The following is a 12,454-nucleotide window of genomic DNA, read 5'->3' on the forward strand; positions in this document are numbered from 1 at the left end:
AAAGAAAGAAAGAAAGAAAGAAAGAAAGAAAGAAAGAAAGAAAGAAAGAAAGAAAGAAAGAAAGAAAGAAAGAAAGAAAGGCAGGCAGGGGATCTCCAGTTCAAGGGCAACCTGGGCTACAGAGTGAGTTCCAGACCAGTCTGGGATATTCAGCAAGACCCTATCTCAAGCCTCCCAAAAGACTCTATAGTAAAAAGTCAAATGTACCACCAAGCTGTCCATCTCAGAAATGCTAACAAAAACCTTAAATGGCAACAGTCCTGCTACTGGAGGGGAAAGAAACTGTTTCATCTGCGCACTAGGAGATGCAACAATGATCACAGAAATATAGATGGAGCATGTACAACATGTGAGATGTTTGCGAGGAGACATCCTTTATAACTAGATTCTGATTATGCCTCTGAGGAAGGCACACACCCAGATGAGTCATTAGGGGACAACGAGAACAAGCATGGGTTCTTCCTCCTAATTTTCATATTTCCTGTAAAAATAACTTTATCATAATACTCTGTCTTTTTGTGTATAATTGGCACCGGAATACAGAACACTATTTCCTTTTTGTCTCTGATTTTGGAAATAAAGACGAATGTAGTCAAGGCTGACTTCAAATGTACTAGTAGCCGAGGTTGACCTTAAACTCCTGATTCTTCTGCATTTATACCCAAAGCCGCTAGGATGATAGATGGGCAGGCACCATTATGCCCAGCAGACCACTATTTACATACTGATGTTTAAAAAAGTTTGTCTTTTTAAAAAAACAAAACAAAAAAAAAAAACCTGACCTTTGAAGGGAGCACTGTGCACCTGTAATCCCAGCTCTGGGAAAGCAGAGGCAGGAGGAGCTCTGTGAGCTTGGGGTTAGCCTGGTCTACATAGTAACAGGCTAGCCAGGGCTACATAGTGAGACCCTGTCTCAAATCAACAACAAAGCAAACAAAACAAAACCCAAACAAATAAAAATGAAAAGCAGACGATTGGATGGGGGGGCAATACCTCAGCAGAACGCGACCAATGCAAACAACACTTTAAGTTACATCTCTCCCACTGCACAGTAACCACGTGATCTCTTTAGCAAAGCCAGTTACTTTTTGTTTAAAACTAGTTGTCTTTGGGCTGGAGAGATGGCTCAGCGGGTAAGAGCACTAACTGCTCTTCCGATAGGTCCTGAGTTAAAATCCCAGCAACCATATGGTGGCTCACAACCATCTGTAATGAGATCTGATGCCCCCTTCTGGTGTGTCTGAAGATAGCTACAGTGTAGTTACATATAATAAATAAATCTTTTTTAAAAAAGAAACAACTAGTTGTTTTTATTTAATGAATGTTCTTTCCTTCTTTGTTTTTTTCTTTCTATGTGTGTGGGGGTAAGAGAGGATGAGAGGAGGTGTGAGAGAGAGAGAGAGAGAGAGAGAGAGAGAGAGAGAGAGAGACTATATAGATCTCAAACTTGTGGCAATTCTCCTGCTTCAGTCTCCAGAGGCTGGTATTGTAGGTATGTGCTATCATCCTGACTGCTAAAAATATTCTTTTTATTTATGGTGCTGGAGACTTAAATAACTATCAATTCTTGTTATAACAAGAATGAAAGAACATCTAAGCATAGCAAAAAAACTAAAAGTCTCAGTCTTTCTTTCCCACCTGAACACTTGTGGGCGGGGCTACAGCAATGCCAAGACCATCGCTGGAGTGTCCTCCTGCCACAGCCTCCCCATATCTACTTTCTGGGTCTCTCCACATACCCTCTGACCTCATTTGATCTTATACTTCATATACTTCAGCACAGTGAACACAGCTTTTACTTTTCCACAAATAAAGTGAAATGTGTGCGCACTTTGGCTCTAAACTCTTTTTAAAAGATTTATTTTATTTTAGAATGATGTGTAGTGTGTGTGTGTGTGTGTGTGTGTGTGTGTGTGGAGGGGTTACATTGTGCATGTGAGTGCGAAGTGCCTAGAAAGGCTAAAACTTAGGTGTTGGATTCCAGGGAAGCAGAGATTGTCACAGGCAGCCGAGTGCTGTCTCGTGGATGTTAGAAACTGAGCTCTCATCCTCCTCTACAGAGCACATGCTACTGACTGCTGAGCTCTCTCTCCAGGCCTGCAAAATTCGTTTGGATGGTGCTCTCTGGGGTGTATAAGGGGCTAATTCTTTCTCGGAACACTTATGCTAACTGACAAGCCTTTTCCCCCCCAGACAATGGTGAGTTGTTCATATTAAGTTGGCAAGGAATTCCTTCTCCCTAACTACATGTACTGCCTTGCCTCTAGAGACTCACCAGGTAACTAACGTGCTTCTCATTCCCTGCCGAATGAATATCCATCTATAGATGGTTCCAGTTAGCTTAACTTTGCATTGTCTAGGAAGGCTTTTCTGGTTTTTTGGGACACAGTTTCCTTATGCCCAGCTGTCCTGGAACTTGCTCTGTAGACAAGGTTGGCCTTGAACTTATGAAGATCTGCCTGCCTCTACCTCCTGAGTTCTGAGATCAAAGGCCCATGCCACCTGGCCTGGGAAGGCTTTTTACATGAAATACCTTAGGGAGCCCCATGCAAATACAGTGATTTCACTGGCTGTCTCATCCATTAGAATAAACACCTAAAGGGAATATAGCTCAGTGGTAGAGTGCTTGCCTAGCATGCATGAGCCTGGGTTCAATCCTCACAGGGCAAACCAGAAAGTGACTAAAATAACAGTAGAATAAAAACTAGAAGACGGATGGCAGGTGGATTCGAAGTGCATTAGGGCTAGCGCCATCTCTGCTGCTTTTTCCTGTCATCATTAGTGGGCATACTTATCTAAAACTATGTTGCATTCCCCACTGTGTGGTATAATTATCCCAGCTATACACTTGGCAACTGCGACTCATATACCTCTGAAACTCTTCCCAGGAAAAAGGAAATGTCCCACTGTCAATTAGTCCAATGACAGGCCATCAGCATATCACAGTGGAAGGATATGCTGGTCAGACTGAAGGAAACAGTGATGATTTAACTAGACAGACCTGCTCCTTTTAGCATCATTTATAAACAAAAAGTATATGTGCGTATGTATTAAAGCATACATATACATACATATGATATCATTCTACTTGACCTATTATATTCAAAATGTCCATCTTGAGAAATAATTTGGGACCAGCTAGATAACTCAGTGGGTAAGAACCTGGCTGATGATCTGAGCACGCTTTCTGGAATCCACATAGTAGAAGGAGAGACGTGACTCCAGTAAGTTATCCTCTGACTTCCACATGTAAAGCATGACATTCATGCACACGTATGTGTGCGTTGGTGCGTGCACACACAGACACACAGATACAACTAAATAGTTTGTTTTTTTTTTTAAGGAAGGAATGTGGAGTCAGATGTGGGAGAGACCTATATTCCCAGGACTTGGAAAGTAGAGGCAGGAGTTTGAGACCAGGTATGGTTAGACCCTGTCCTAAAAACTCAAAAAAGGAGGAGGAAGGGAAGAAAGAATTTGGAACCGAGAAATAGTAGCACTTCTCAATGTAGATCAAGGCTCAAAGCATGTTCCACATCATAGGCTTGACTCAACACCTGGCTTTTTCCTACTTTTACATGTATGTATGTATGCATGTATGTATATATGTGTTTGTTTGTTTTTTTGTTGTAAGCTTTAGTTTGCTTATTTATTTAAGACAGGGCCTGACTATGTAACCTTGGCTGGCCTGAAATTGCTATGTAGACCAGGCTGGTCTCAGATTCACAGAGCTTGCCTGTCTTGGATGTGATTAAAATGTGCACTGCCATGACAGGCTACTTTCACATTTATTAACTGGCCATTTGGGACCATTTTGCTACTTCCATTTGTGTTTTGTTTATTAAGTGGAAGTCTTTCAAATTATTCTCTGGCCTGATTAAAAAGTAAATTATTAGTAATAAACAAAACTTGAAAGATTTACAACCAACCCTAAGGACATTGATGTCCAGACTTCGGTCCATATATTTCTTCTTCTCATATTTATCTCGAATAAATCCTTCAACAGCTCTACAAACACTTATTAAGGATGAATCAAAAACCGTGTCTCCATCACTAGAAATGTAAAAGATCAATTTGTCCCCCATGCCAATGCTCTCCCCTTTCCTTTCTGCCTGGTTTCCCCCCACAGGACGCCTGCTTCTTCGTATACAGTTTACCTGACCAAAACCTTGAAATCACTCCTTCAAGCTTACTGCAGGCAATCACCACTTCCTGGTTTCCCTTTAGAGTAATGACAACAGCAAGTGGGATTAACCTCTGTGGCTGATGCAGGGAAAGAAATCAATGATCTGTTTTAAGGCCCTTGATCAACAGACTTCAAAGGCACCTAAAAGCCTCTCAAAAATAAGCTTAGGCTCTGCTGCCAGACTCTGACTGACAGATCTCTTTCTCATAACAGGTCCCACCAACATCAAACCCTAAAAAGGTAGTCTGCAAAGTTCCTTGAGAAACACCACCTTCAAATGGGCTTGCTCTGTGTCTGTCAGCCCGGGCTGAGGGAATGGAGGAAGAGCAATATTGATAAACCAGTCAAAGTCAATACTTTTATACGAGATATTTACAAAGCAGTGCCACTTTTGCCAATTGCCAGGGTTCAATAGAGCACAGTAAGCCATTCTTCTTGTCAAACAATAGTGTCAGAGATTCAAACTATTGGAGCTGTCACTCTATGGGAGGACTCACAGTAAAGTCACTGCAGCCCTAATTCCCTAGCTTTTCCTACTTGATGCTAGATGCTAGTCCCAATGTCAGCACATAAGCACGTTTTTGTTTTGGTTGCAGTAGAGAGAAAAACCAAAGTCTTTGGCTAATCCATACAGAGACGGCACAGTCTTATCTCAGGCCTTGAAGGTCTCCTGGCTCTTCCCAAACATCAAAACTGCACTCAGCTATCACTCCAAAAAGATACGGGTCTATCTGAGGTCGCCGAAAGGTCTCGGGAAGGTAGGCTTCATAGAGTCGGTTTGCTTTTCCATTCCCCATCTCTTGCATGCACTGCAATGAAAGACAAGGAAGAGACAGGAGGTGAGTCCAGGAAGTGCCTTCATCCAGCCCAGTCCTCCCACTGTGCAGATGAAGAGTCAGCTTCAGAGAGTGGCACAAGCAAGGCTTAAACTTGTGGGTTCTGTTTCCCAACATTTGGTCCCCACAGCTTTTTCCTCTCCACAGGTCTGTGCAGCCAGAAAAGGACATCTAATTCCCTGGGACTTGATAGCCTCTGATTCCCTCAGGTTTGGTTTTGTTTTGTTTCTAATTGAAAGTTGTGTCTAAAAGACACAAATAATTCAGGAATAATTCATTTGAAAACCCAAGCTACATTGCTATCCATCAGATTTCTACAAGACTAGCACTAACAGGTAGTATAGATTCTAAGTTAATACAAGTTTTTTCTTTTGGCAGTGCTGATACTAGAACTCGGGGCCTTGTACCTGGTAAACAACTGTTATAGCACTAAGCTACACCCTCAGCCCTCTACACTTATACTTTTATCTAACTTACTTAGCTGTGTTATGAATAAATGGATTTTCCATGTAGCGTTTAAATAGACCTCCATGCTGGTTAGTTTTAGTTATCAGCTTGATACGACGCAGAATCACCTGGGAAAGGGGTGGCAGCTGAGGAGTTACGTAGACCTGACTGACCTGAGGGCATGACTGGAGAAGTGTCTTGATTGTTAGTTGATGTAGGAAGACCCAGCCCGTGGTGGGCAGTACCATTCCCTAGGCAGAAGTCTCTGAACAGCACTAAGATAGGCGAAAGCCAGCTGAGAGCAGCATGGATTTGCTTCTCCCTGCTCTGCATGTTGTGTGATGGGACAAACTACTCAGATTCCTGCCTGGACTCACCCAGAATAGTGGCTTTAACCTAGAGCCTTTCTTCCTCATTTGTGTTGCTTTTGGTCAAGGTATTTTATCACAGCAATAGAAATGAAACTAGGAAAAAAATATGTCACTCACCATTTTAGAGCTACAATGGTCTGTAAGCAGTCTGAGGTCATTTCTAACACAATGAAACCTCTTCCAACATAAATGAAACAAAACCTCCTATTCCTACCATTAACTTTAGCAAGTGGTTTTCTTTATATCCTCTTTCCTTAATATTCCCCCCTCCTCCATACACACACCAAAAAAAAGGGAGGAAAAAAAAACCTTCAAAAAAAGGGTTTCAACATAGGAAAGAAAATAAAGAACAATGAGTTACACTAAAAGGCTCTTGGGTAGCATTAGTTTATGTATCACCACCAGGCCACCAAGCTGACAGGAAGCTAGATTTATACATGCATTTTAGCAACATGACATTATGCTAAAGCTGGAATCATAGCTCAGAGGCACAGCTTAGCGTATCTGCCTAATGTATGTGAGGCCCTCGCTCAATCTCTAAAACAAGGAAGAAAATGAGTAGTTTATGGTTTGGAAGTTGGTTTGTTCTTTTTAATACTGGGGATCAAAACCAGCAAGCTTCCTACATGCTAGGTGAACGCTCCCTCACTGAGCTATACCCTCAGTGCAGAAAGTGTTTTTTGTGGTTTTGTTCCTTTGTTTTAAATGGTTGCCTACATACATCTAAAACTACAAGTGTTGTATCTGTAACTGCCAAAGGTCCCACCATCTTAAAAGAATAATAATTTTACTAATAGAAAAACACACCTATAATCTCAGTTCTTGGGAGGCTAAGCTAAGTACAGAAAGAGGCTTGGGAGGCTTGCTTGTCACAAAACAACAAGAAAAATAAAATTTTACTGGGTATAGTGGCACATGCTCTTAATTCTAGCACTCAGAGGGTAAAGCAAGGAGATCTCTATGAGTTCCAGGCCACCCAGTGAGACCCTGTCCCAAATAAGTAAATAAATACAATAAAAATTAGAATTTGACAAACGTGTTTGACAACTATAAGTTTTCCTTCTCTTTTTTCTTCACCTTCATGATCAATTTAGCATTCAACCTGAAACTGCTCTTACATGGGTACAAGAGAAGCTGGCTAAAGGCTGTGCTGGTACCTGAATCTGTTCTTGAGTCCACTGGTCGAGGTTCACTGACTTTACCCTGGATATATGCACCCCCAAATTCCTGTGGATTCCAGCACACCGAATGCAGATGAACACACCGATGTTCCAGGAGGCCCATCTCGGCCCTGTGAAGATCAAGACAGGACAGTTAAGTACAGATTATGAGAATGCCCCAGCTCGTCTGTGCTACTTAGATTATCAAGCAACATTTCCACTAAAACCAAGTGAGATTTTGCTGCAATCACCTTTTTACTGACTTACATTCCTGTAGATCAACATTTGTTTCAGCTTAAACTCTGAGTATGCAGTACAGAGGTTCCCAGGGCAGTCACACCGCTGTGCGGTGATCACCACTCTAAATCCAGAAAAGTTTGATCACTCAAATCCCAAACCCACTAGCAGGTGCAGGTACTCTGTATCCGTGCTCCCCACCGGCCCTTAGCTCCCAGGCCCTGGCAATCACGGGTCTATTTTCTGCCTAGGACTTGCCAGTTTCAGACATCTAATATACATGGAACTATGTAATGTGCAGGCACAAGACATGCTATTAGTGTCTAATCAGTGCTAAAATACATGTCATAGTACTTTGTCACTTGAATGAAGAAAACTCCCAGGAGAGTGGTGGAAAGCCACATCTAAGTCTCTCTAGCCTAGCACCTTACACCAACAGTGGAAGATGCTGTAAAGGTGAGGGGCCTGGATTCAGCTTTCTTCCTAGGAAAAAGGATACATGCATTGCAGGCCAGCCAGGCTCATGCTGAAATTGAAAACGCTGTTATCCTCTCCTTCCTCAGGCCTATAAAATATGCATCCACATTAACCTAACAAGATCCCTAAGCTGGGCTGATGTCCCTACTTTACCCAACTACAGAATTATCTAGATTCAGAATTGCCAGATAATGTAGTTACCTGAAAGCTTATTAGTACAAAGAGAAATCTCACACATGAGTTAAAAAAAGTTATAGAATCTCCTATCCCCTGACAGTTCTCTTCACCATAATAATATCTCCGCAAAATCTCCAAACTGTTTCTCATAATTTTATATGGGGGGAAAAAAGACTTATATGACAGTTACCAAAGACTGACTGAAAAATCTGACATGGTTCCTTTCCCACCATTCCTCAGAAACTAATGACATGGATTCAGCACAGTGTCAAAATTAGAGGTTGAAGTGATGTCAGTGCTGCTGGCTTTCTACAGAGATTAGCAGGCCTGTGCTTGGAATAATAAAGTTGCCCAGCCTGAGATATTTGACAGCAGTATTGATAAACAAATGCTAGAGTCTTGTGGGAACTCTTAGAAATCTGAATCCATAATTATTATTAGAAAGATACTATTTTGATTCAGGTAAAGTCCATTATGGCAAAATACAGAAGCACAGGAGGTGCAAGTCTTCCTTGTCACCACCAGAGGGTGCTCTCTGCTTGGAAGTTTATTGCTATTTTCACTGGTTCAGGTTTTTATCTTCAATCTCTCTAGTCCCTAGCTGACTGCACAGTCTCCCACAGACTCCGAGACACACAATGCCTCATATACTTGTTCCTGGTAGTGGGGTGTCATACAGCTGCAAAAAGAAAGAGCCAAAGCAGCGTGAAGGAGGTTTGTCATGGTGTGAATTTCTGGTTTTGTTTCTACCCTATGATCTTTACATTTTTTAATGGGATCAACCAAATAAATATCAATTATTTCATACTTCTTTGGCATTTTTCTGTGTTCTAGATTCGAAAGTCTTGAAATCAAGATAGCTAAGATGGGGCCAGTGAGATAGCTCCACAGGTCCAGGCACTTGCCACCGAGGCTGGTGACCTGAATACAATCTTTAGAATCTACACAGAAGGACAGAATGAATTCTCACAAGCTGCCCTCTGGTCTCCACACGTGCAATAGGACCCCACCACACAAACAACACAACACACACACAATGAATAAATATAAATAAGCAAACAAACAAACTTAATAAAATTTTTGGAAAGAAGTTAGCTATGGAAGATTAGGCTCTCTGCATTCTGGGTCTAAGTCAGGAGAAAGCGGTCTACAGTCACCTAAGATACCAGCATCACTGTGGTATCTCCAGACACTTGCAGTCTTAAAAGTGTTCCTGCCCCTGAGTCTACCCACTTGCAAAGACCCCAGAGTAGAAATACAGGCAACTACCTTCTCATAAGCAGCCAGGTGACAGCCTCCCTGCCTCTCCACCCACAGTCTTCCCTCCTAGCATCCCTCCCACACTTCATCAGTGAGATGGTGACACTTCTCATTTCTACCTTACTCAGTCTCTCTCCCTCTCCTGACCTCCCTGAATCTGAGTCTAAACCAATGACCTCATGCATTCCAGGCTAAAGCTCAACCACAGCCCTTCAACCTGAGTTCTCTTTCAGTTTTGAGCAACTAGACTTATCAGTCACCAACTGCATAACCCATAAGAGTCAGTGAAACTAAGGAAGAAAAAAAATTACTTATGGGCTAGGAGTGGAGCTCAGTAGTAAAGCACTTGCCTAATACGCTAGACTTTGGGCCTCAAGCTTCAACACGTTCCCCTAGTTTATATGGCTGAAAATGTGGGGAAATGGTATAGTTATTAAAAGTATAATCTGTGAAGTCAGAAAAGACTGCAACTCCATCAGTGATTACCAATATGGCCTTGAGAAACTTGTACTTCCCAGGCTTCAGTTTCTCCACCTATAAAATGTGTTTTATAACACCTACTTCAAATTGCCTAAACAGAGAGAACAACAATAAGTAGCAACTGCACATAAGAACACGATACAGGAGGATTCTAGGACATACTTCCCACCGAAGGACCAGTAAACAGACCCACACATGTCACCCCAAAACTGTCCAATACAACAGAATGTTGGGAGTTCTGTTTGTTGTGCTTTTTCCCATTTTGAGACAAGATTTCACTATGCAGCCCTGGTTAACCTCAAACCTGTAGCAATCCTTCCTCCTCTGCTTCTGCAGTGTGGAATTATAGGCCTGTACCAAGGCCTGACTTTCTCCACTCCCTTTATTTTAAAATAAAATTTATTATATGTGTTTTATGAGATGCATGATACTGTAAAATACACAAAAATGGTTACTACAGTAGAATGGACTCATTCAGTGATGCAAGAAACACAAAATTTTAAACAACTTTATTTCCTCCAAAATAGTCTAAAGTGTATCACTTAGCCGCCCTGGCTGCAATCCTCTGCACGCAATCCTTGTCCTTATGCCAGCATGTGCCAGCACTCATACACAGATGGTCCAAGCTGCCAGCTTGGATGGGGGATGCTCAGATTCCACAGTGCTTGACATCACTGCTGCAAGGCCTTGCAGCATCAGGTGACCCTGCAACTCTCCACAGAGACATCATCCTGACACTAAGCCTGGAAAGAGGTGATGCGAAGTCATGTTCTCAACAGTTTTGGAAGCAAAAGGAGTCTGCGGAGCATACTCCACAGGAGCTACAGCTGGAGGTATTGACTACTTCACAGTGACATGGAGTCGTTCTGCAATGAAGAACTCATGAAAACAAAGAAAGCAGGTAGATTTGGTTGATCCATCTTTAAAAAAATCAAGTGTAAAATATATCCACCTAGTAAGGAAAAATCTGGGCTTGTACACACTGCACACACTCTGATGCCTGAGAGCTGGTGGAAAGCATGCAAGCAATGTCCAGCTTGTATTCCACTCTGGACAGCACTAAATCCTGAATGCCTGCTGCAGCCCCACTACAGCTTGTTACTAACCCCATGCCCACCAGAGCTACCAGGGTTAACAGGGACGTGAGAAGCAAGAATCTCTTCATTTTTTGTCTAGCCCTATTTGGTGTACCCAGAAACTTCCTGAATCTATCCATTTCCTTAAAAAAAAAAAAAAAAGATTTATTTAGCCGGGCGGTGGTGGTGCACGCCTTTAATCCCAGCACTTGGGAGACAGAGGCAGGTGGATTTCTGAGTTCGAGGCCAGCCTGGTCTACAGAGTGAGTTCCAGGACAGCCAGAGCTACACAGAGAAACCCTGTCTCGAAAAAACCAAAAACCAACCAACCAAACAAACAGATTTATTTATTTTCATTTTATGTGTATGAGCGTTTTGCCTGTATGTATTTAGGGATAGTGTGTGTGTGCCTGGTACCTGTGAAGGCCAGAAGAGGGTGCCCTTTTCCCTGGGACCCATCTTAGGGATGGTTGTAATCTACCATGTGGGTGCTGGGAACTAAACCTCAGTCCTCTACAAAAGCAGTAAGTGCTCCTAACCATTAAGTCATCTCTCCAGTCCCCCTCTGCTTTTTAAAGACAGGGTGTCTTTGTCACCCCAAATAGCTTTAAATTCACTGTGTAGTTAACGATGCTTCCCAAGTGCTGGTATTACATGTGTATACTACCACCTAGGTTTTATGTGGTGGTATGCACTACACCCAGGCCTCTGTGACTGCTAGGCAAGCACTCCATCAAATGAACTACCCTCTGCTCCAGAAGCTACTTCTACCTAGACCGTCTCATCTCTCACCTGCAAGCACTCATTCTCCTAGCAATATTATGGACTACCTAGGTAGGCCTAGGTACTAGGGATACAAAGGCAGAGTTTCTATGCAGTCCTGGGCATTGAACCTAGCACCTCAGACAGGCTGGACAAGTAAGTATTCTATCTCTAAGCTACACCACCAGACCAATAACGAATTGGCCCCCAGACTCCCACCAGAATAATCTCTAAAATCCAAATCTGTACAGGTCAGACTTCTGACTACCGTCTTCCATGGAGCTTCCTACATTGAGGTAAAAATGTAAACTGGTGTGAATGTCACGCATATGTGTTGTACATGTCTCCAAGGGCCTTTTAATTTATTATTACTCTTTTATTGTTTTGTTATTTTTGAGACAGATCTTGTTATATAGCCCTTTGTGGACTGGTACTTGCTGTGTAACACAAGCTAGCATTCCTCTTGCCTTGGCTTCTTGAGTCCTGAGATTAGAGGTGTGTACCAACTACCTATCCTCCAAGGTCCTATGTATCTTCCCATACCTAGACTCAACCCAGCTTTCTCTCATGCCCTCAAGGCACCAGTCTGTCCTGTCTGAAGTCTTTGTACCTGCTGTTGCCAAAGCCTAAAGGCTTTCCCTGACCACCAGTCACCACTGGTCACATAACATGTTTTCTGCCTGTTGTGCTGGGTACAGCTCAGCAGCAGTGTCTGCCTCAGAGCTGGGAGGCCCGGGTTCCTTGGTTATGAATCTGCACTAGTTCATAGTCCTCCTGTCTCTTCTTTTTCATCTTACATCTTATTATAGGAAATGTCAACTACACAAAAGCAGAGCATAATTAACCACCAGCTTCAGCGATTCCAGCCCACATCTCCATCCACAAACCTCATATATAAATCCCAACACCTTTCTACCTGAGCATATCTCAGCCTACATCTTTAAAACAGTAGTATTCTGGGCTTTTTTTTTTTTTTTTTTTTTTT

The 12,454-nt window shown here is 42.4% G+C and overlaps 1 protein-coding gene across 1 annotated transcript in view; it reads right to left on the reverse strand.

The window, feature by feature from the left end:
- Smap2 (small ArfGAP2) overlaps positions 1 to 12,454 on the reverse strand; it is a 48,184-nt gene that overhangs the window by 9,598 nt on the left and 26,132 nt on the right. Inside the window, exons 2-4 of the mRNA XM_021160272.2 lie at positions 6,998 to 7,131; positions 4,910 to 4,995; positions 3,930 to 4,008 (exon numbers count right to left, since the gene is read on the reverse strand). Coding sequence (XP_021015931.1) covers positions 3,930 to 4,008; positions 4,910 to 4,995; positions 6,998 to 7,131 — 299 coding nt within the window. The remainder of the gene's footprint in view (positions 1 to 3,929; positions 4,009 to 4,909; positions 4,996 to 6,997; positions 7,132 to 12,454) is intronic.

Source organism: Mus caroli, chromosome 4 (assembly GCF_900094665.2).
Source record: "Mus caroli chromosome 4, CAROLI_EIJ_v1.1, whole genome shotgun sequence".
In the NCBI taxonomy this organism is placed as follows: domain Eukaryota; kingdom Metazoa; phylum Chordata; class Mammalia; order Rodentia; family Muridae; genus Mus; species Mus caroli.